Here is a 25267-nt window from a genome sequence, read left to right as displayed (position 1 = left end):
TCTTCCCACGAGGCCTTCCACTCTCCTAGCTCTCCTTCCTGTTACCTCTCCTCCAAGGCCCTCCCACCCTGCCTACGGTCTAGCGGCCCCTCCCATTCCCTCCTCAAAAAGGAGTTATTCCGTTATCTCCTCCAAACCTCTGAAACTTCCCTTCTCTGTAGGTCCCTCAGTCCTCGGGAATCCCAGAAAAAGAGTCCCAAGACCCTGCTCCAAGGCTGTAGGAGCAGAAACAGCCACTAGGAGAGAGTGGCTGTATTGCGAACGCTTCACGGGGCTCCAGGGATCCCACTATCTTTAAGCTGTCACCATGCTCGGTGGGCTTTTCCACGATGAATCGAGTCACCCATGCTTTTGTAACTAAGTCCTCACCCATATTTCTTCAAGAAACCCCCAAGAAAAATCACTGGTTCATTAATCTAGTCAATGCAATTGTTTGTGTGGTGTGTGTCCAGTGCCCTATCTGGGGTCAGTAGACATTTGTTCATGCGTCCCCCAAGCAGTCACACGTGTGTTCACTGGACCTTAGGGTATAGTAATAGTGGGTGGTAGCTCTGGTTGGCATTCTAACACTGGGAGAACTATGCGGCCATATATTGCCCTGTAATAAAGGGTGCACTCGCTAACCAAATCCCACATAGATTCACTGGGGTTAGAATGGCATCACCTCAAATCTCTCTACTGTTCCTCAGAACTCTGGAACACAAAGCATCTTTTAAGAGTAGAAAATCTCTTTCTTGATTCATTTTGACAGACTATCTTTCAAAACTTGGAGTCCACTGGTCCAGGTGACAGCTAAGTGGCTTCCAGGGGGCATTGTGCTAGTTATGGTCAGTTATCTAACTGCAGTGGGAGTGTGAAGGACATCCAGGTGCCATTTACACTGCCTGGGGATCAAGGCCTGGTCGACACTGGACAAGCACAGAAACGCATGCTTCTGTCCTTGCTGGCCTTCCCCAAGGCTGCCCGCTTGGAGACTGCCAAACCTCCCGTCCCAGAGTTAGACCAAGCCACCTGATCTGTCATCTTAACCATCTACTGTATTCCACCGAGCACGGGGGCCAGTGTCACATGCCCCATGCTCAGGAGAGCGTATGGGTGTCTAGGAGACATGAACAGACAGGAGAGCTAAAGAAACCGGTCTCATTAAAAGTATCCAAAACAAAACCAAAAACAAGGACAAAGGTCAGTCAGCATGAAAGAGCAACAAGCTGCAGGGGTGGACAACCCCAAAGACGGTGTAGCTGTGGGCCATCCACCACGCGCCACACCGGCCACTCTCTGTCAGGGAGTTATGAGCCCTGTGACAGCATCCCATTTGCCTGATGTGTGGTCGCAGGGTGTGTGCCTCAGGAGCTGGACTGCGGGAGCTGGTGGATACCTTCTAGGTGGCATTTGGTATCTTACTTTCTTCCAGAACTTGGTTTTGGCACACTGCGACGTCTCTGTAAAGTCCCCGTACCACTGGATGGCCCCGTGCTTCTGGCGGATGTATTGAATGGACTCGGGCATGCTGCTATAGTCCTTGACTTTCTCCAGTTCAATCAGAATGACCTTCATGCCGTCCTGGATGAGGGCGTTGTAGACAGCGATCTGCTCTTCCGACATGTGTGTTAGAAAGCCAAAGCTGGATGATTCTGGTACCACAAGGACAATCAGCCTCCTGCACAGCTTAATGTTTTCATCAATGACATTGGCCACAGCTAGAAGGGAGAGGAAGATTCAGGAGACCAGGCATGAGAACAGCAAGGCCGTGTGTTCGGGGTGCATTTGTAGAGAGAGGAGCAAATAGGAGAGGAAAGGAGAAAAGACTTTCCTTTTTTTGTTATTGTTTGAGATAGGGTCTCTACATACAACCCCAGCTGGCCCTGTTTTCCCACTCAGCCTCAGCTCCCTCTGTGCTGAGATTACAGGCATGGCCCTCTTATTTATTTATTTATTTATTTATTTACTTACTTACTTACTTATTTATTTATTTTTGTTGTTGTTGTCATTGTCTAATGCCTCAGTTAAAACATACCTTGTCCAGGGAATTCATCCCTGCCAAATATAAACAACTTGTATCCACACTGCTTCTCCAGCACCTCGGGCAGGATCTTCAGCGCCATTGTGTCCACGCTGTGGTGCTGGCTTTCTCTCGGGCACTTGGGGTATAAGACATAGGCATCATACATCTTCTCGTCTGAAAGGGAAAAGAAACGAGCTCACAGAATGACCCCACCGGATCCCTCAAGCAAGCAAAGTGAGTCTTGGGTCGCAACTGTGACACACTTCACCCTGGCTTCAGTGGTCTCCACGAGGCCCACTGGCTTGGCATTCCATGATACCACATTGCATTCTCACAGCTGACCCACGGGAGACATGTCTCCTCATCCTCGCCACCGCAGAATAAAAATCTGGATCAAACAGGCGCTACCATTTCTGCAGTTCCTAATTGCTTCTTAAGTCTCCCATTGCCTGTGGAGGGGCTAAACATTCAACTTCAGTGTCCGGGATTCGTTAACTGCAGGCTTGGGCAATGGAGACCTGTACTAACCATGCCAAGCAAAATGGGTTAAGTCCTTCCTAATCTAGCACATGGGAAAATTCATCATAGGTAGAATAAACCTCAGTGGACTCCAAATCTGTCCTGTATCACTGAGAGGTCGAACGCTATAACACATGTGGTCAACACATTCATCATGGACAAGTATTTCTCAGGCAGCCATGACACCCATCGATGTGCTCACCAGGGCAAATGTGAACAAGACAAATTACCTGAGTGTGCACAGCACTCACATACACAAAATAAAATGGTGTGTGACATTTACGATGACGGCAGCCGAAGGAACACACACAAAAAATAATATTCATAGAAGGGTTGTAACAGCTCAATGGGTGCGAAAACTGATGGGGGGTGAGGATCTAAGACCACACGATTAGCGAGGAGCCAGCACAGGTTACTGCCTCCCTGCTACTGTCTTGCAAGGAAGCTACTGTAGAACTAAGTGGGACCTTGTACAGGGGAGACCTCTATCAGTGATGGGAGATGTCATTCTGTAAATATGTTTCTCATACTGGTTAATGACTAAAGCACTGTTGGCCAATAGGAAAGCTAGATAGGCGGGACTAGGAGACAAGGAGGAAAGAGGAAGTAGTAAGGAGGAGTCAAGATGGAGAGATGGGAGAGAACAGAACCGCCGGCCCCCGCTCTCCGGTAAGACCATGTGGAAATACATAGAAATGGGTTAATAATTAAGACAGAGCTAGCCGATAAGAAACTAGTACCTGGCCAACAGCACTATATCTAATACAGAGTCTCGGTGTGTTATTTGGGGCTGGCGTGGCGGCGGGACAAGACCTGTGGTAGGCAGAAAACCTTACTCCTTACACATCAGTACTAAGCAAACATCCTAAGAGAACTTGACAGTGGGGTCCAAAGCGGGAGATGAGGAGGGTGTAGGTCACAAACAGATTAAGCTTTGGGATCACAGCCGTGTCCTAGGGGACTGATTTGCATTTGGAGACGATCATACTCAACACAGCCATCCTCAAGGTCACCAGATATAACTGCAGGAAATAACTTTTTTTTCCCTCTGTATAAAATGTAATGTTAAATATGACTTGTCAAAGCTCAAGGTGTGGGGAGTTGTTTTCTGCTGTTATCGTTGCGTGTTTGGGGGTGAGAGAAAGGAATAAGAAGGGAAATGGAGGGCTCGCAAGTCCTTGTTTCTTGCAATGTTTAAGAAGGAATTGAATCTTCCCGCATAAGGATTTAGAATTGCATCCCCTGAGAGCTGTTGGTGCTCCGTGTACAGCAGGGAGCAGCCTCTTTGGAATATTCAGTTCCCAGGTTGGTACCCAAATTCAGGCAAGACACGTGTGCTAGCGTCTCTCCTCTCGTGGTTTCTCATTCGCCTGCCGCCGGCTTTACTTGCATCGCAAACAAAGGGAAGTAGATTTGCCGGATGTCTTCTGCTTTGGCAGGATCACAGTTCTCTTTTGAAACAAGGCATCTGAGGACACAAGTTCTCCTTGGTCTCCAGCTCACTATCCTCAGAACAGATGGAGACGTTTCTGGTGGCACAAAGTCTCATGAGTTTTGAAAACTCAAAACAAAGCAAGCCCCCAAATTTTATGTCTTTTTTTTCCCCTAAGCTTGTTTTCTTTGCATGCTGGAGACCAAACCCAGAGTGGTGAGTGTGCTTGACCTCTGAGCCAACTGAATCACCAACCAACCCTCAGACAAGAGCTGGAGCAAAGGTATTATTTACAGATTTGTTATTATTTACAGAATTGTTCTCCATGTGCACTGGGCTTTCACGCGAAGACGCGTTTGCAATCCACATCTGCCTTTTTGTTCCAGCCATCCCAACTTTTAAAAATTATTATTATTTTATTTCATATGTGTGGGGTGGGCATTTGGCCCCACATGCAGTGCCCAAGGAGGCCAGAAGAGGGCACCAGACCCCCTGGAATGGAAGATTATCCACGGTTTGTCAGAGAATCAAACCAGGGCCTTCTGAAGAGAAGCATTGCTGTTAATCACCATCTTCTCCCCAGCCTCTGATGTTTGAAGAACGGGATCAGATCAGACGGTAACACCAGGCACTTTCTGACTAACTATGAGAGATGCACTTGAATCCTACGATCCTGCAAAGGAAGCTGAGACCAAAAGGGCTTCACGATTTCTCAAAGGTGCACACAATTTTCTAAGCTCAAGCTGCCCGTTTCCTCCGATGTAACCAAACAGAACCCTGAATCAGAAAACCCAGGACAGATTTCTCCATGCCTCGACCCATCCAGCTCTGCCGTCAGAGTGTATTCTGCAAGGAGAGAAACACTTCTAGCAGATCATGTTTTGTCTTGGTTTCAGAAATATGCCATCTCCCCACAGAGAAGTGACGTGGGATCCCTTTAAAAATGGGTCGTTTTCCAAAGTTATGTGCAATGGACCTGACACACATATACACACACAAACAAAAAAGCCTCATATCTAAGAAACATAAGAAAACAAGGGTCTGGCCTGTGTCCAGGAAGCCAACATTATATTTCCAGGAAGCCCACCTTTGCCACTGACAAGAGACGCCCTTGTGGAAAGGTACCAAGGAAAAGGTGGCTGCTAGTCCCCCAGCTGAGGCCTCAGGCACCCCACTGTGGCCATCCCCACAGCCCGCAACACACACACACACACACACACACACACACACACACACACACACACACACACAAGCACAATGGAGGGCTGTTGCCATCCAGAGTGACTTGTTTCCCAGCCATAATTACAGGAAACAGCAACAGAGAGCAGCAGGTGATGAGTTGGTTACCTCCCAGAATTTCTAGAATTTCTAGCGGCTGGTCTGAGAAGACTCCGCTCTACTGGCTGCTGTCCCTAATACCCACCTCTCCCAAAAGTAGGGGTGGCATTGTATTTCTGTCCTGGCCAAGCTCTTCTATTTGCTGAGACTATTTTACCGTTCCTTCAATTAAAAGCATCTGTACACGCCTCTGTTTGGGCTGTTTCTAAAGCCCAACAGGATCATCTTTATGGGTTGATTGATTGTTGTGAAAAGTGGCCTAGCCTCTCTTCAGTTCTCTCTCTCTCTTTCTCTCTCTCTCTCTCTCTGTTTGACATTGCCAAGTTTTAAGTCTGGCAAGCTCAGAGCAGTGGCAAAATCAAGCAGAGTTGACAGATGAAACTTGAATTTTAAGAGAAATTCTATGTAAGGTCCTTTACTGAGTAGCCTGAGGACCGGTGCATCTACCCCTAGCATGCATAGAAGACACAAAAGGAAAGCCATGTAAAACACGTGATCATACTTACTTTGGGAACACTGAAGGCCAGATTGCTTACACGGAGCTAGCTACTGTAAATGGGGACTCCCCGCAGGAAGCCATCTTTGGAAATGGGCGCCACAATGGTCTATGCTATTTTGAGAACCATGGGAACATTTGTGGGGAAAGCCAGAATTGATCGACTCGGCTTTAGGTACAAAAGAAAATTCACCTTTAGAAGCTGAGACCTCTCCCCAACTCTACAGGGTCCTCAGTTTGTCTGTCTGCCCTTTGTTACCCTGTGTACCTGGTGGGTTGGCTCTAAGCAATCTATTCCATGTGAGCACTGCCCATCGGTCCCGGTGAAACAAAATAGAACAGGCATACGCATAGTTCTCGAGCGACCTGTCACTGACTGACCTTTCTAGTCTTGCAGATACCAGCACACCTAACAGGCCAGTTCTGAAAGCAGCCATGGCTGCATGGAAATCCCCGACTTGTGCCAGGTCTGTGGATGTCTGTCACAGCGTCGTGACTCGTAGGTACATTACGTTTACCCACCCGTGGCAAATCCTGACTAAGTAGGTTACAGTAAACTTAGCCAGGAAAGACAATGTCTTTCTCTTCTACACCCACATTTACTATGTTCCAGAAAATTCTCTCAAGAGGATCCAAGCTCTGAGTAGGATTCGGAATCGACCTCTGGGGCTCACATCTTGCTCACTTTAGAGCCATTATTCAAAGTTCTAGTAGAGGGTGTCTTAAATAAATGAAGTTATGGGGAAACTGAAGCACACATTTCAGGATTAAAAAATAACAAGGAAAAATTATGAGGCCCCCTGGCTGGCTGTCTGCCCCAATGCCCAAGCCACCACCCCTTGGCTGTGGGGAGTCTGGGCTGTGCTGATCTCGGGAAGGGTGAGGTCCTCTGTTCCACTGAGGTGACTCATTCTCCCTTCTGTCTCCTGTCAAACAAACTCAGCCTTTCTAGCAGTCAGCTTCACCGTGCTATCTGCACACCATAAGTCAAGGCGGTAGCCACACTCCTGAGTCAGAGATGCAAACACCAAGGGGCTGGAGCTCCCAGAAAGATCACAAGAAACAGTCACGCTCTCTGAGTCAACCCAGAAGGCGGCAAGCATTCCCGTCTGTGGCATGGGGCTGCGTCCTCTCCTCACAGAGACAGCCAGGGAGACAGGTACAGAAGGCAGAACCAAGCCATGCCTCTCCAGAAGACCTGCAGGGCTCTGAGAACCTCAGGTTATACCGGGCTGGCCAGGCAATAGCGACAGCCACATCACACCGTCACCACTGGGCTACACCCCAGTCTCTGGGTTACCAATTTTGAATTCTGACATTTAGTTAAATACAGTTTGAATCACGGCATCTATTAAACATGTAGACGGTAATTTATGTGGTGGCTTTTGTGCATAAGCAGTTGTTTAGAATAAATGGCATTTTTGTGTTTAGACCACTCTCTTGCTCCTGTTCAAGAAAAATGTCTAGTCCAGGAAGGTATATAGCTATTCATCATCTCCATGCATGTCACTTGTGTGGATTTCTTTTACTTTTTCATTAATTTTTATAGGCAAATAGGGAACCTCAAAGAAAATTGAGCTTTTTTTTTTTTTTTTTTTTAGGTCATTACTAGATCACATTCATTCTGAGACAATAATAATAATTGCCTTGTCTCACAACTAGCAAGGAGAGAATGTCCAGCTTTGGAACACATAGAGACATCATTTCTGTGTCCAAAGAAGGAGGAGGAGGAGGAGAAGAAGAAGGACAGACTTTAGCCTCCAGAAGAGCAGGAGGGTCTATGCACCAGGCTCCTACCGAGCGCTTTCTTCAACCTCAGCCTGGCCAAAGATAGATTCTTTCCTTTCCCTATAGTCTCTCACGCCTTCTCTCCCTCTCTCCTTCCCTCCCTCCCTTTTTCTCTACGACCCTCCTTCTGTGGCTGAAAGAAAGAAGAAAGTACCTTTCTAATCGCATCCAGAGATTGTAAATTACTTCAGGTATGGAGTACAGAGTTCAGAGAGAGAGAGAGAGAGAGGAGATGGCCCCCTTTCTTACCGTATACCCTGCTGGGCTTTGGGGGTGCAATGCATGTCATGACAGACAGACTTGGATGGTGCAGACATTTCTTTACTTTGCAGGCCCGGAAAATGGGCCCCTTTCCCACACCCGCACTTCAAGGCCCAGGAGGACCCAGTGCCACCCACCGATGCTGCCTAATGGCTTGTTTCCTGGGGCCCTGCCTTCTGCCTTCTTCCAGCTTATTTGGCAAAGGATGCTGATGACTGTCCAAACCATTTCTCCGAAGAACACGAGGTCCTGCTGAGACCCTACACACTAAACCTTCCAGCCAGGAGACTCACTCACAACAACATGAGACGGGCATTCACAGGGGCAACACAGATGAGTGGGCACTGATTTGGAGACGCGTCATTTTTTTTTTCCCCCAAAGACCACACATACTCACCATCTGGCGCCTGGGCAGCATAGAAGGTGCTTCTATACCAAAGCTTAATGTCAATCTTAAAACTGTTGTAGACGAACAGGAGGGACACAAGCAAAAGCAGGGAAACCACAAGCCCTCCTATGAGGTGAGCCCGGAAATCTGGAGCTGCAAATGAAAGGGAAAAGTCAGAGGCCTGCGGAGGGTTAGCGTTATCCTGTAGTCTTGGGGATCTCTCCGCAGAAGCCAGGTGGGAGAGGCCAGGGCGCTGCTTGAACGCATCTCAGCATTTCCTGCCCAGTATGGGAGTTGGGTGATTTCAATTTGGACTGTGGGGTTGGGAACAAATGAGCCCTTTGAAACCCGGCAGGGGCAGGGGCAGGGGCAACAGGGCTGCCGTTGCATGGGGACTGTTTCAGAGCCTGTCTGGGGTCCAGGTGCCTTCCTGGGGTACAGTCTGACCACGTCTGGAATGTCCCCCAGGGGTTTTCCTGGAGTGTCTGGGTTACAAGCCTACCACAGTGCCTCTCCAGACCTGCACAGCTGAGCAGAGGGACTCCTGGTCAAAACGGAGCCGTTGGCCCTCCACCCAGAAGCCAGCTGTATTGGCTCCACGGGATCAACGGTGAGACAGGCCTCATTCAGCCCTTCCCAGGGCTCCTGTAGTTGGGCCTGGTGTCTGTCTGAGAGCCCATTGCCTGCTCTGTGTACGTACAGCAGAGGATTTCTAACAACAGGCAGGTGGGCAGACGGCTGGGGGAAGAACCAGTTACTGCAAAAGGGAAGTCCCGGTGGCTTCCAGAACAGCAAGAAGAGGGACCATGCCGCACCCTACTTTGCCACAACCCAAACGGGTACTGCCAGAGGAGGGATGCATTGGAATGAGGGAACACACCTAACCAGCCACTTCCTTCATTAGCCCGGTCTAGAAGGGGGTTGGTGGGTCTGGGACAGGGCCGGGGTGGGGGTGAGGGGTTGGGGGATGTGTGTCTGGGTCGTCCAGGACAAGCACTTTCAGTTTACAGAACCTTCCTGAAGGATCTTATCAAATCCTCCCCAGGCCACACACACAGTAAACACCCTAAGACTTCCTGTATATTTTCACCCCCAGCACACTCAAGTATGATGACAGAAAACACACTAGGTACCACCCACACCCCAGTGGGGCCAGCGGATGCCGCTCTGCTCGCCGTTGCCCAACCTGGTCCTGACCCTTCTTTAGAACCTTGTCATCTGCCTTCTAACTATGAGATGGAGTCTCCCTTCCTGCCCACCCCTCTGCTTATCTGTGTTGGTTCTTATCACAGCTGGGTGAGTAACCATCTCTCCCTTTGGGAGGATCTAGTCTGGGAGAGTCAAAGTCCATGACTGAGATCTTGGGATTACAAACCATGATATGACTATCCCATGACTAAGCCCACGGGAATCGGGAGTTTCAAAGACGCCTTGGCAGCCAGAGTGCAGCCTGAGGCTCTCCATTGCTTTCACTGAGTAGCTCCGACACGCTCTGCTCTGCAAATGTGTTCAAAGATGATGATGTTGGAATTGTCTTATGAGTGAAGAAGCTCAAGTGAGTAGAAATAAATTTAAAACTCGCTGCTAATATACCAGATACCCTTATTGAGAATGTGATTTGTCTGGGATGGAAAGATGGCTCAGTGGTTAAGGGCACTGACTGCTCTTTCAAAGGACTGGGTTCAATTCCCAACACCCACATGGCAGCTCAAAACTCCCTATAACTCCAGTTCCAGGAGATCTGATGCCCTCTTCTGATTCCCATGGGCACTGGGGGTATATACGTGATGCACATACATACATACATGCAAGCAAAACATACATGCAAATAAAATCTGAAAAGAGGGAATATGATTTGTTATTTGAGGTCGGTCGCATAACATCCGTCAGCAAACTTCTGATGAGATGGGAGCGGAGGACAAGTGATTAAAAGACAAAAGATTAAAAGGAAGGGAGGGAGGGAGGAAATTTCACAGATAAGACAGCTTTCCAGTGATCTTGCTTCAGATGAACCGAGTAAGAATCAAATCTGGAAGTATCCTCAGAAAACAATGAGGAACTAAAATGATGAAGTTACCACCAAGTAAGCCCAGCAGTTTAGACTTAAGAGGGTGAGGTTCCTAAGAACTCGAGACAAACGGAACAAGGTAGACACAGCCCACCAAAAAGCCACCGTGTGTGGGCTGTGGAAGGAGCACTTGGAGAAACCAAGAGAGGTTTAGCAAGAGGTCCCTACATATCGGCCCAAACTAACTGAACAAATAATCCCTCCCACTCCCACATGACTGACAGGTGTTCATTCCTTAGCCGGTAACGTTAGCCTTCTTGAGCCTGGGCTTGGCCTCAAAATGCTTCCAAGCACAATGCTCCCAGGTAATCAGTATGAATAGAGTCTGTATTGACCATCTTGGGACTAGGTAACTAAACGGTCAAACTTACACGTTAAGTTAGGTTGAAAATAAATCCACATTAGGTGTCATGAACTCCCTAAGGCATGTCATGTCCTAGAGCAAGCTTTTCTTTTTTCTCCAGGGTCACATTCTCTGGCCTAACTAAGCCAAGCCTCTTTTACTGCTGGAAGCCCCTGGAATGTCTTTGGGTTCTTCTCTGTTCCTTGGCTGAGAAAACATATTGTCGCTGGCTTATTAAAATTGACTCCTTCATCAAAATAGGGGCCTTTGGAAGGGGCTTCTTTGCCCTGGTCTGCAGGCCAGACAAAGGTGGCCTGACTGTGGAGTAGAATGGGTTTCTAGAATTCAGATGAAAGAACAGCTAATTGCTACCTTATCAATAAACCAACATACGCCAGCTACCTAAGAAAAGAATCGTGTCACAGAAGAAATAATATCATCTCATACTCTTAATGTAAAGACCCTGAAATGGCAAAAATAAACTATTTTTCGAGAGATCATGAAATATCACAAAGCAAAGAAATGACTTTTCTAAAAGTAAGAGGTGTCCAGGCCAAAGTAGGAAAGGCATGTTTTCAGCCAGAAAGAGCATGGGGGCCTTTCCATCTGACTATGTTTACCTGTCATCCCTAACAAAGATATGGTAGCTTGACTTGTATTTAATTTGCAGTACTAACTGTTATGTGGTATGTACATTTTCTATGTGTGTTATATTTTCCGATAAAAAAGAAAATTCCAATTTGTTCTCAAAACCTTTCCCCCACAATAGTACGGAAGGTGCTGTCATGATTCTCAACACACTGGCAAGCAAACTCAGATCCCAGGCGGTCCTGATGCTGCGCAATGCTAAGGCTGGGACTTGAACATGGAAACTTGAATGATTAAGTGCTAGGTGTGCAGCACCCCAGCATGTACTAGCTAGTAGAGTGGACAGGCGGGGCAGAAGTCGCAGGTAAACCTGAGGAAAACTATAAAACTGGCAAGTTAGTCAGCCATTGCCAGGGGCTGAGATGACGTCAGACTTTGGGTATAAAGGATATGAAAAGTATGGGGGTGTATTTAGCAAAGGTAAGAAAATTAGGTTTAAGAGATCAAATATAATATAACGTAATATGGTTTTTGCCACTGTATCTGTATATAGGAGGAAAGGCAAAGCTGCCGTGAAGGAGGAGAGAAGCAGTTGGACATGTGGAGTGTGTTGGCATCTGCCTCAGGGTAATAGTTGAAGCCGTGGAGATCAGAAGATTGCCTCAGAAGGACTAAAAGGAGAACTGATAGAGCCTCGAGAACCTCCGGGAAGAACGACAGGGACAGGAGGTCAGGTGGCAGGAAGCTGATCAAAACTGACCCCGCCCCCAAGGCCAGTGCTGGACAAGGAGCTAGTGGACACAGGTGAGCCCAGTGTCGCTTCCATCCAACCCAGCCATGAGGGTCCCCAAGAGTCCAAGATGAGGAAATGGGGGGGGGGGCTGCACGTCCACTCAGTTAGCACAACATGGGGGACAGAGTGAGCCCAGCCCCGGGTCATCACAGTGAGGGAGAAAGCATGTGCATTCAGAACTGTACACGCCTTAGACATGTTCCTACTTGTAGCTACTCTAAGGGAAGTGATGAACATCCCCCATGATCAGAGTTCAATAGTAGCAAAGCCACATTGGCCAAGTCCTATAGAAACATGTCCATTTGGCTTTACCGTGATGCATGTGATTAACTGATATTTTGTTTGTTTGTTTATAGAGACAAGGTTTCTCAGAGTATCCCTGAATGTCCTGGAACTTGCTCTGCAGAACACGATGATCTTAAACTCAGAGATCCACCTGCATCTGCTTCCTGTGTGCTGGGATTAAAGGTGTGCACCACCACTGCCCTGGTTATGATTGATTATCAATATATTCTCATGAATTCAAGCCCTCTCTTATGCCTGTAGCTACACACACACACACACACACACACACACACACACACACACACCATTACCATTTCACAAGGGAAAGCAGGAGGCGGTCGGACCAGTTAGGAATTGGGGAGTCAGGAAGAGCAAGAGTCAGGCAAGAGAGGTCATGAGGGACTGCATGAGACCACAGCACATTCTATTCATGTGTAAAGATGACAAAAGGGAAAGGTAAAAAATTAAAAGAGATCTTTAGCCATTGAAGATGACCAAGAACAAACAAACAAACAAACAAACAAAAACAGCCCTGTGCATTCGAAAACCCTTCTGTTCAGACATCAGATGTATAGACAATGTCACAAAGTTACAAGGGAAAAACATTAAATATAATAAACATAAACATTTGTGCAGCAAATTACTTATGATAAAATGAAAGTTGAAAGTCACAAATAAATGGTTATGAGCATTGAGCAATTTGGTTTAAAAAAAAAAGGAAAACTGTTTTCTGGAATTTAAATGCATAAAATCTCAATGTCTATGAAGATGGCTCAGTATAAATTACTCTGATAGAATTACAGCTTTGTCCCAAGACAGCCATCAGACACAGCACCATCTTTCACTAAGTGGTACCCCTGAGCTGTCCATTTAGTGCTGTCTGTTGCTGCCTACTGAATGTATACCATCACCTCTCCTTAGTAACCCTTCCCTGGCCACCGCTTCCAATGTTCTGGGTAGCCTGTGATCCGCTGGACATTACCTGGTTGCTTCAACATGATGTAGGCTGTGGACACTCCAGCGTGGCACATGAAAGGAAGGCCATAGTCTTCCATTTTCACCTCTAAGAATGTGATGTTCACTGTATAAAAAATGTGATCTTTCAAGGAAACGTTGGTTCTGGAAAGAAAGAGCCAGCCATTAACATGTGAGCCAGATTTGCGCAACATAAAACGTAGCTTATCATCTAGAAATAGTGTGTGGGCTGTTTTGTTTTTCTTTGTCTTGTTTTGTTTTCCCTAGAGAACTCCCTAGGCCATATTTTACTCTAAGATACTTACTGGAGTGACTCGATATATAGAGATTCTATAGTTATACATTTCATTTTCATCTGGACAATCATAAAAAAAAAAAGTGTGGCTCTGCCCACTACCGTCCCAGGCACAGTCCTAACGGGCATCTTTTCTCCCCCAGATTTTATATACATACTAATGTGTGACACAGCAAGGCTCACCACGATCATTAGTCGTGATTTCATTTATCTCACAAGGCACAGCACAAGAAACCCTGCACTGCACAAACTCCACATTGAAGGCCAGCAGCTCATAATGCAACTGAATGTGACAGGGTGGATTGGAGTGGTAGCACACATGGATGCTGTCTGTCTAAGATACAGCTTGCGTGCAGCTGGCACTGGTTCAGTTGAAAGCATACACATCTTGCATTTGTCAGAGCTAGATGCCTGGCTACACACAGCACATAATGGTCATTAAAAGGCAAAGTCCAGGGCAGGAGTGAAAAGCCTTGATAACAGCTCATTGATGGGGACATAGTGACGCTTGCTAGCCTTCAGAGAAGTTCCCAAATAAGCACCTACTCAATTCCTTCCCGGATGCGCTTGGAGTCATTGTAGTAGTCGTCCACCAGAGTTTCGTTGATTCTCCAGCACCGCAGGTTTGTATTCTCCTTTGTGTCTGTTATATTGCAGTCCACAATAAGGGTGGAACCTGAAGCAGTCAAATTTATAAACACTGAATGTAAACTACAGATTCTCAAGCAAGTCAACCTGGTTGGCAATCTAGTCAACAAATACGCCTTGTTTTTGAGCCTGGAATATCTTCATTACCGGAAACATGCAGTATGAGATAAAATAATATATAGGGAATTCCTGATTGAGATTATTTAGTAACAGTAGCTTCACATTCCCTATATGTGTCTGTACTTTCAATAGCTTTGCATAAACAAATTCACAGATGTCACCGAGACTCACAGTACTCAGTGGCAGAATGTCAACACCATAGTATCCCAAGAGGGTATTCTTAGTTTTCACTTTGATACATCTTCTGTTGAGCCCAGGCACAACCAGAGTTGGACATTAGACATGTGCTGGGTTGTCTTCACCTTGGACATTCAATGCATCCATTGAAACAAATGGGCCCAATGGACTCTACCCATTGTAACCCGGAGGATTCCAACACCTTGACTTACCAAGCTGAACTTCGATGGAGTTGTTTTTTGGATACATGATATTAGGAATCCTTCTTCCAGACACAACTTCCTCTGATAAGAAATCACACCCATTAGAAGTGCAAAACATGACACACTCCCCCCCCCCAGAAACCTAATGTAATGGCATGAAGTACATCAAGAGGAAAACCTTCATAAACATTGTTTAAGAAAGGTCAAATCTCAAGGTTATGACATTTAAGATGAACATAGTATTGCTGCATTCTGTAAATCTCTTCATTATTCATGAGTAGAAGTCATCATCAGCTAATCGACGATCCCACCTATTAGGTCGGTCACACATATGTCAAGTCTAGAGGTGGTTATAGTCAATAGCTCTCTCATCACAGCCCAACACATGTTACCTACTATCTCCTCAAAGTCTGGGGCTCTGTCTTCACTTCACAAGCATCTTTTTTCTATCCTCTACTCTTTTGAGACCAGCTAACCCACTCACATCTTGAATAACCACCTAAAGTCCAATGCCCAGAAACTCTTAACTCCAGGATTCCCTGTGAGTTCCAAACCCACAGAGGTTATGGCCTATTCTATTTCTCTTCTTGCATGCCTCATGCTCAACTTACCAAAGGCCAAATCTCTCCTACACATATTTTCTCCTTGAGCTGTCTTGTTTCATTGATTAATGTCACCTCCCACCCAGCGTCGTATGCCAAAAGACCTACAATCTATGATTCCTCCCTCCCTACTGGGTCAGCCCTTTGGAGATGCTGTGCATGTGTCTGAAACTCCCCATCATTGTTGCCATGGTGCCTGTGCCTGCCTGATGTCTCACGTATACTTCGGCAACTGCCTCCTAACCACTGTCCTGTTCCCAACGGCAGCATCAGCACAGAAATGAAAAGCACCCCAAGCTGTTCTCAAGGATTCAACCCCACTGGCTTCTCACCATTGTTCTGAGAATAAAATCCACACTGCCTTGTTTGAAGTTCAAGTTCCACCCACCCCTCACCCCTGACTGATTCTCTAACCACATCACCTGCCGTGGCTTCATCAACCTAGCCCAAATTGCCTGTTTTCCATCCCTCATACACAACATGGCTCCTCTCTTTCAGGGGCCTCCGAAGCGTCTTAGTCTTCTGTCTGCAAATGCCTTCATCATTCTACCAATCTATGGACTCTTTCCGGCTTACCCGCATGTATTTGCATCCCCTGTAATGCGACATCCCATAGTGGATTGTCATCTGTCTCTGCCTCCACTGCCTCTTAGACTTCAGGCTTCATCATAGCAGTACACAGCTGTCTTGTTCCCTCATCATTGTTTTCTCACTGCCTAGCAAAGAACCTGGCATCTCCTATTCCCTCAGTGAAGAGTTACTGAATAATCATTGCACCCAAGCTGAGACCATCAACACTCTTCTGGGCATCACTGTGGTATCCTAGGTGGCCTCCGGGACTCAAGGCTTACTTCAACCTCTCCTGCTTCAAACAATCCTGTGGCTGGTTTCTCCCATTACATAGCAGACTCTTAACTCTGTACTCACAACCTCCATGGCCCTTCAGTGAAAGTGTGGTTGCTTGAACTCAGCTCCCAACCCTCCTCTTCCCTGACACACTTATGTTGTAGGGAAATTTACTATGCCTCCAACAAGAAACATGATGTCTTATATGGTGGCACTTGCCTTATCTGTGGCCCTTCTCATCTTCCTTTATGATTTAAAGATACATTCATCTATCAAAATCCTACAGAAAACTCATTTCCTCTTGGAAGTCTTCCAAGCCTGTTTGTTTGCCACTTTTCAAGTTCCTTCAGATTGTTTTTGTTCCTTAGAATATGAGCTATAATTATAATTCTATCACAGGATGCCCAAACAGTCCATTTGTAGTCCTAAGTTCACTACCTATGGATCTGAGGCTTCCCAATAGAAGAACTACGTATTTAATTTTTTTTAATTACTAGGTTCAAATATAGTAAACTTACTGATGCTCACAGCAATGTAGTTTCTAACCGTGAACTCTCTCCCCAAGTGCGTGAGTCTGGCTGTGCAGGCATAACTCCCACCGTCCTCTGCAGCGACATTGTTCACAAGAAGCTTTGTTCCTGAAAAAGCATACTGCTTCCCTGCTTTGAGCTCTTCACATCCCTAAGGCACACACACAGACACATACACACACAGAGAGGGGGGGAGAGAGAGAGGGAGAGAGAGAGAGAAGAAATGAATGAGTACTGGGAAATGCTAGTAACTTCATTAGTTAGCATTATCCTAGGTGCTATGGGGAGACACAACTTCCTTTATCTACATGGTCACCTACAATCTAAACTTTAGATATTAACAATCTGACTAGAAGACATTGTATAATATATGCTAGATGAATAATGGATGGATGATGGATGGATGATAGGTAGATGATGGATGGATGATGGATGGATGGAGGGATGATGGATGGATGATAGCCAGATAGATCGATATAGACAAATAGACTAAGGTAATTGTGTTAGTCAATTGTTTGATCACTTTGACAAAAACACTTGATATAAACAACGTAAAGAAGACTTTTAATGGACTTGTGGTTTCAGAGATTTTACTCGTTCGTGTTGAGAAGTGTATGGAGGAGCACTGGAGAGGAGGAAGTAGACAGAAAGTCTGCAGGAGCAGGCTTTCTCTCTTTCATGTTTATTCTATCTGGAACACAGCATCAGTTAATCTTCACTGGAAATGTGCTGACAGACACACCCAGAGGTGTTCTTTAAATTCTTTAGCATTTCTCGATCAAATTAAGTTGAAAAATCAACATAGAGAGAAACAGAGAGGGATTGACAGTCATCACTTAGCCTCTCTCTCTCTCTCCCTCTGTGTGTGTGTGTGTGTTTGTCTGTGTGTGTGTGTGTGTGTCTGTGTGTGCTCACCTGCACACTTGCGTGATCTTCTTGGACTGCTGTCCACCTGGACTTGGCTGACTAACAAACCTGAGGGGTCTGCCAGTCTCTGGTCACCACCACACCCAGCTTTTTTCACATGTGTTTATGGGGATGAAACCGAGGTCCTCATGTTTTTAAGACAAACATCTTACCAAGGAAACTACCTTCCCTGCTCCCAAAGCTCCCTTTATCAAGCTTCACCTCATGGACCCACTTCTGGACTCCTGCCCAGGCCTATTCCCCTTCCTCTGAGAAGCCCAGCTCCACAGAGTGGCTATTTGAGCCCTTTTTTTTTTTTCTATTCAAATATTTAAGTTCCTATCTTTCCCAGAATTATGAGAGACTTCAGCCATGGGAGAATTAGACATAGTTACTGTCCTCATGAACCCCACAATATAATAGATAAAAATCCAATTCGACAAATGTAACCAACTTGGTGTTGCATTCTCTCCAGACTTAACCAGCCACAGATGAGTCCATCTTTATTCTCCACCTCAGAACAAGGAGAATAAATCTACTCTGCATGCAAAATTCAATAAATAATGTCATAATAAGCACATGATTTTTTTTATAATGTACAACATGCCGTCCTAGATCTCCTACACTGTTCAGATCAATACTCTCTAAGGAAACTCCAGTTATCATCGGACAATTGTTCTCTGATAGATGGGAGCTACTGTCACAGATTGGGTGGATGACAGCATCACCCCTCGTTGCTATGGAGACACATTATTATGAAAATATATCTTATTTTCTAAGAGACTGAAACTTTGTTTGAAGCACACGGCCAAGTTACTAATGCACCTTAAGATTTAACCTGAGGTCTTGCTGTGTAGTCTGCCTGTAAGAGAACAACGTAACAGCCAACCTTACTTGCCTCAGATTTCCCATGAATCAGCTTTTACAACATAATCTAATATGCAGTGATCATTTCAAATTATGCACTCTTCCGCACCCCTGACCCATGGTAGTAAATGCTGGAAATATCCAGCATGTTTAAAGAGACCTTACGCAACAGCCACCTGGCATAAATATTGGAATGGCATTTGGATATGAGTTGATATCTTTATGGCCGCAGCACTGAGTGCTTCGGAGTCAGTGACTGAGTCCCTTGTAAAACTGTTAATGGTTTCTGTTAAGTGTCCTTACTCCTTCCACATGTGATGCTACAGTGTTCAATAAAGAAAGGGCAGAGTTGAATAAAGAAAGAGCACAGCAAGAGACAACCAGTAAGGCATCAACCAGGCATAGGACAGACACAGACTCAGGGATGGATTCAGACTCATCAGCAAACAGACTCCAAACAGCAAACTCCAGACAGCAAACAGACAAACCCCGACACCACAAAGTGAAATCGACAGAGGGCACAGGGAGAAGAGGGAATCCGTGGTCTTGGTCAAATCAACCCAAGGCTAAGTGCTGAATTCTCTTCCTTTATGTGGCATAGCACATTTTAGTCCCTCTGAACGTATCCTTAATGCATTTGACTAACGCAGGTCGTAAATAACCCGAGCTCTAGGGGATCATGTGAATGCCTTATCTGGTCATAGTTTCCAGGATAATGCTAACTGCGAAAATACTAGCATGCATCCAGCTGCATTTTCGACTCCCGGCTCAGCAAGTGTCCCATTAGGCAGACACAGAAATGTCCCAGAATGCTCTAATGTGCACTAGGTATAAGGTCTGCTGAAGATGAAAGCAGTAAGATGGACGGGAGTCTGGTCTCAAATGTGATGGCAAAAGAAAGAAGAGAGCTGAAACAAGATGGCCACATTGGTTTCTGGGGGCAAAGACGGGCCAGTCCCAACGACTGAACAGCACCGCCAAAACAAGGCAGAAGTAGAGACAACAAGAAGAAAGTCAAAATCAATGATGTACTTTCAATTTAAAGCTCCGTGGCCTCAACTTGATCTAAATTAATTGAAGAGGGATAAAGTTATCAGACAGAGACTTCAGAGTAGTGGTGTTCAATCTGACCGGTTTACCAGCAGCACCGAGAACTTCAACCACGTGTAGATGAGTGCCAAGAAGGGCCAAATACAAATCACAGAGTTGGGGCTGAGTAGATGGCTCGGGGGCTGAGGTGCTCGCCAAGCAAGCTTGAGCTTCGGAATTTGGATCTGTAGGAAAAACCAGTTAAATGCCAGGTAGGTGTGGCCACCGTTTGGATTCCAGCTTGGGTTTAAGTAAGAGCCCCTCCCTCACTGAACAGGACAGAACAGCAATGGAGGATGAATCTTGACACCAACCTCCTGCGTACACGTGTGTCCATGTCCAGGTTCACTCACACACACACACACACGCAAAAACATCCATGCAAAATGGACAAGGAAAAAAAATTATATAGAGATTTTAAAATTACAATAGATACACGGGTGAGTTTCCCGGGGGGGGGGGGGGGGGGGATCACACACCTGAGAAGAAAAGGAGTGTGCTAGAAATCAAGCCAGTAGGTATGCGCACACAAAGTAGCCGAGAACAGGAAGAGGCATGTGAGATGTAGAAAGCACATTAAGAAAATAAATAAATAAACAGATTAAACACACGTTTAATTAGAGTTCCAAAGGACACAAAAAGGAAATAAGAAAACCCTGAATGGACTAGGGGCTAAGAAACAATGGAGGCAACACATAATGAGCTCTAACTTCGAAGGGTATGCGCAGAATAGATGAGAAGTCTCTACCTCCGCTCACTGGCATCATTCTACTAAACTCCAAAGTCAAGGGTAACATTTTCAAGGAATTCAGATTGGGGCCTATCACATTCAAAAAGGGCAGAAATACAAGAATAAGGAAAATACTGGATATCATAAGCCACTGAATAATATGTTCAAACTGCAGAGTGAAAATAAGTGGTAACCCATGAAAAATAGTGTATCAATAATAATAATAATAATAATAATAATAATAATAATAATAATAATAAACATTTTCAAAAATGAGATAATAGGAAAATTCATGAGATGCTAGTTGGACACATACATATTATATATAATTATTCCGGAGCCTGGAGATAAGGCTCTGTGTAAGGGTTAGAACCAGGGGGCCTGGTTCGGTTCCCAGCTCCTACAGGTGAACACACAAGTTATTTGTAAGCCAAGTTCCAGAGGATCTGGTGCCCTCTCCTGGTTCCTGTGGGCACTGCATGTGGTTGGTATACATGGTAGTCAGTCAAAACAACTGACACATTAAAAAAAAAAAAAAAGTTATTTAAATGATTCGAAACACAAATTCAGAGATATTGATTAGATTATAAATGAAGAGAAAGCTCAATATGTGGGAAAATTCTAAAAGAATATTGATTAGATATGGCAAGAATGTCTTTTTGTGTTTCAAGGAAATTATTATCAGTAGCTATAGTAGAGTGTAAATCAAAAACCTCCCAGAGAGGGATTAAAATACAACAGTCCTTCATTTCCTCAGAAATTTCCTATCCGATGGCAATAATTCAAGGCTGACTGTGGATGAACTAACCAGCCAATGACTGTTAAAGATGTCCACTATGCAATTCATAAAAATAAAGGTGACTAATAAATGCTTCATTTAAAAAAAAGGTAAGGAAAAAGACAGGCAGTAAGTTTAGAATACAAACAGTAAACAAAAACTACCAACAAAGAGGATTTGAAGGTAACACATGGGGAATCACAGGAAACATGAGGGGTAAAAATCCAGCCTAGAGCTTTTAAAGGCCTTGACACCTGCTACTTAAAAAAGATTCCCTAAGAGTATTTACATACAGAAAGCTGAAAGTGAATATACAGAAAAGGAGAGTCAGCATCCCACCAGCTGCCACAGAAAAGCTGGTGTTGTATTAGCTCCAAAGGGAGGCAAACTTCAAGGGAGGGAGGGAGGGAAGGAGGGAGGGGGAGGGAAGGGGAGGGAGGGAGGGATGGGGGAGGGAGGGAGCACACCTCAGAAGCTCAATGCAGCTGGAAACCAAAGTATTTTAAAATATTTCTGTAAATAATATCTCAAAAGTATAAACACAAACATTAGTAAAGTCAGTTGTACAGCATAATCAATAATCACACTAAGTTGTGTTAACAAGTCTGAGTTAAACTAAAAGAAAAGGGAGAAGGATAACACAATCCACAAGTTCAAGGTCCTGAAGGTATATAGAATGCGCTCTCTGCCCAAACACTGGGACACTCATGAATTCAACAACCCTTCAAAAACATCTAAAGTCAAAGAGGAAATCTCAAGGAAAATCAGAATGATTTGAGTGGGGTGATTAGAGAGTGGCAGGTGAGACTCTGTGGACATCAACCAAGACACGGTTTTAAAGGAAGCCACAACCTTAAATCTACATACTAGAAACTCTGCCTTAACGATAGAAGAGTCTATCTCACAATATGCATAGAATAATAGCAAGTTTAAACCGAAATAAAACAAACTGGAGGGGGAAGCTAGACAGGAACAGAAATTGATGGATCAAACAGAGAACAAACTAGGAAGAGGAGATTCCTAAGGTCTGCAGTCAGAACTCTGAAAACATCCACAGAATTGACAAGCCCCAGGCAAGAGTAACGGGCATCAGAGTTATTCAAACCAAACAAAATGAGTGGGGAAAAAAAAAAAAAAGATAGCAAGAAGAGCCTGAAAAATGGTAATTGGGGTTACGGAGAAGATAAAACAATATAACAAAACAACAACAACCATAAGTTTAACGGAATTATCAGGGTTACTACCACTTGTCATAGACATACAAAATACCAACTATGCTCGGAATCATTCAGTTTCACCGCAAAAATAACGTGGGTTTTATATGAGAAGAAAATCATATCAACAGAGGGTTTATGTTGTTGTTGTTGTGTCTTTTGTTTGTGTTTGTTTGTTTTTACCTTATACCACTTTATCAAATCCAGAACACAACTGTCTGGGAAGTAGAGATGACATGCCAGACTGCCCGACTTTCCCATGGGTAGAGTTTGTTGATACTCATCCGACAAAGACAGATTTCTGGGGCCCTCCGTGGAAGAATCACACCAATGTTTTCTAACAACCGTTAGGTTTACAGCTACTCGGTAACAGCTGTGGGCGTCCCTATGAGGAAACAGCAGGTTGGACCCAATCAATTCTTAAGCGGTCTTAGAACTCAGTAAATCATTTTCACATCGTTCTCAAATATTTCCTAGACACTGTACAAATCCTCTGAAATCACAAGTGGCCCGCTCACCAGGCATCACCAAATGACAATGGGTACTTGTACAGTGGAAATGCTGATATCTCTTTCAGCAAATCTCAGAAGGGGCCAATGGACACCCTGGGCATCTGAACAGACTAGAAAGACAGTGTTTGCTCTGCATCCATTGCAACCACTTACTCACCAGAGGGCTTGTGACACATAAACGACTGTCCCTAGTCCTTAAAAATGGCGATGGTTTGAAAACCAAAGACCCAGAGCTCCTGCGGGTTAATATAAGACACACCCAATCTACAGGTAGGAAAGCCAAGGTTCGGAGAGATGGCATAGTATGTGGCTGTCAGTCAAGCTGCTGTGGGAAGTCTCAGAACCAGACCTCTCTGGTCAAATGTGGTTCACAGGTGGGTCTCACCAAAGTCTTAAAACGTTTGGAAAGGGCGAGGGAGGGACGGGAAGGGAAGCAGGAAGAATGAATGGGTGACCGGCTCGCTATTGGTGGAGCACTTGCTGCCAATTGACTGTAGGTCCCTCCAAACGCAATCGGCTTTCATGCAAGCAGCTCAAAGGGCCCTCAGTGGCATTAAACCTGGCACAAGGACTCATGGAGACTCTAGAACGTCTGTCTCCCAGGCTGGCTACCTTTTAATTGCCTGATTTGACCTTGAGAAAACTTCTCGGAGGAGGCTCATTTTGACCTGGATCAGCCACCAATGATCAAAAACTGTCGGCATTCTGAGAAAATGGCAGCAATAATATTGATACGAGCACTGTTTGTAAGCTGGGCTGGCCCGCAACATCATTTCGACGAAAAGGATGCAACCTGTGCCCCCAAAATGACTCATAAATCTGTTCCGCTTTCAAATATGCTCGGTGGGCACCGCCTCATAACAGTTGACGGCCATCCTGCATTCTTGCCTCAATGCGCTTTGCCTCTACGCACATTCTTGCTGGTTTTGGTGGCTCACATCTGTCATTTAGCACTTCTGGAGCTTAGGTAAGTTGGAAATTGGTCTAGGCTACGTAACATGTCTCAAAAATAAAGGTTAGTAATACCCATTTTCTTAAAAGACGTATGTAGAAACAGAGAGGGAAAGTGTGTGAATTGGTCCTGCTTTGATTGAAGCACTTACCTTATAACACACTGGTAGATGCCCGAGTCCCCCTCTTCCAAAGGAAGAAACAAAATCCAGGTCTGGTCCTGGTGATTTCTGAGCTGTCTGTTGTTGGATACGGGGCTCTGGTTGGGTGTTCTGTGCCATGTCAGATTGACTGCCCCATTTGTTACTGGAGGGTATGAGCAATTGAAAGCAAAAGGCCGGCCCTCTGAAATGATCTCATGGTGCATATCAGCATCCTTGCAGGTACCTAGGGGAGGGGAGGGGGAGGAGAGGGAGAAAGGAGGGGAGGGGAGGGGGAGGGAAGGGAGGGGAGGAGAGGAGAAGGGAGGGGAGGGAGAGGAGGGGAGGAGAAGGGAGGGGAGGGCAGGGGAGGGCAGAGGAGGGAAGGGGAGGGAAGGGAAGGGAAGGGGAGGGCAGGGGAGGGGAGCACAAGAAACAACCCCGGTGTCATTGTTCATCAGAAAACATCTTGTTCTGAGAATTGTGAATTTGTATCCCTGAGTTTCCCCAAACTAACGCAGTCTTTTAGACACAATGTATCCACAGGCCCCTGCAGAAAACCACCACTCCCCTGTGCATTTATTCTCCGATTCTGCCCTTAATTCTCTGTCCTCCTCCCCAGAGCGCCTGCCGTCCTGGTTGGCTCTGCTTCCCGCCCTTGCAGTCCCTTACTGACTTGCTTTGAAGACACCGTCCTTTCAAAGCCCGTTTCTGCCAAGTTAGTTTTTCTTAGAAATTTGTTCTGTCTCTGGTAGCTTTGGACCATGAAATAACCCGTTACACGAAATAGACGCAGCTAGTAACCCACCCAATCGAGCACTGGGATTGAGTAGACTATTCAATGTCGCACAAAGTTCCAAGGCCACATTTAGGGTTGAGCCTCCAAGAACTTGGGAATGGTCTTTTTCTATCCCCCCCCCCCGAATTTTTTATTTTTTAAACTCTGCCTACCAGATCATCTGGAGGAAAACAGTGGGGATGACACAGGCAGACAGGCCTCCCCCGAGACCCAAGGACTCATGGAACGTACCTGCTGCCACAGAAAGTAGAAACGAGAAAGACACTCCACAGAGCAGCAAGGACCGCACCCACATTTTGGGCTACAGGGGGGGGGGAGAAGACGATGGGGGAAGTAAGGGGTACAGCCCTCCACGCCCGCCTCACCACTCCAAGGCCGGCCTGTCCCCATCCTCATTCCATACCCCTTTCCCGAGCCAGACCTTCAGAAGGAGGCAGACTGGCCTGAGGAGGGGCCGGTGGTGACGCGGGGGGCAGGGGCAGATTTAGTGGCAGATCTCTCTACCGCCTTGAGCGACCCCACGGCAGCCAGAGCAGGAGGACACGCCCAGCCCAGCGTCAGCAGAGCTCCTGGGATACCCC

At 45.7% G+C, this 25267-nt stretch overlaps 1 protein-coding gene across 1 annotated transcript; it reads right to left on the bottom strand.

Moving 5' to 3' along the window:
* Positions 1-1281: 1281 nt before the first annotated feature.
* Positions 1282-24981, bottom strand: Il1rl2 (interleukin 1 receptor like 2). Its single transcript, XM_051204464.1, has 10 exons — positions 24918-24981; positions 23900-24134; positions 22468-22669; positions 16689-16851; positions 14732-14803; positions 14121-14250; positions 13287-13423; positions 8237-8380; positions 2018-2179; positions 1282-1700 (listed from the first exon to the last, which is right to left on the bottom strand). Exons 1-10 carry the CDS (start codon positions 24979-24981, stop codon positions 1282-1284), a joined length of 1728 nt encoding a protein of 575 aa, XP_051060421.1.
* Positions 24982-25267: the final 286 nt, after the last annotated feature.

The sequence above is a fragment of the Phodopus roborovskii genome, unplaced genomic scaffold (genome assembly GCF_943737965.1).
Source record: "Phodopus roborovskii unplaced genomic scaffold, PHOROB, whole genome shotgun sequence".
Classification (NCBI taxonomy): Eukaryota; Metazoa; Chordata; class Mammalia; order Rodentia; family Cricetidae; genus Phodopus; species Phodopus roborovskii.
Note: the sequence above shows the minus strand (reverse complement) of the source record. Positions and strands in the feature narration are given on the sequence as shown.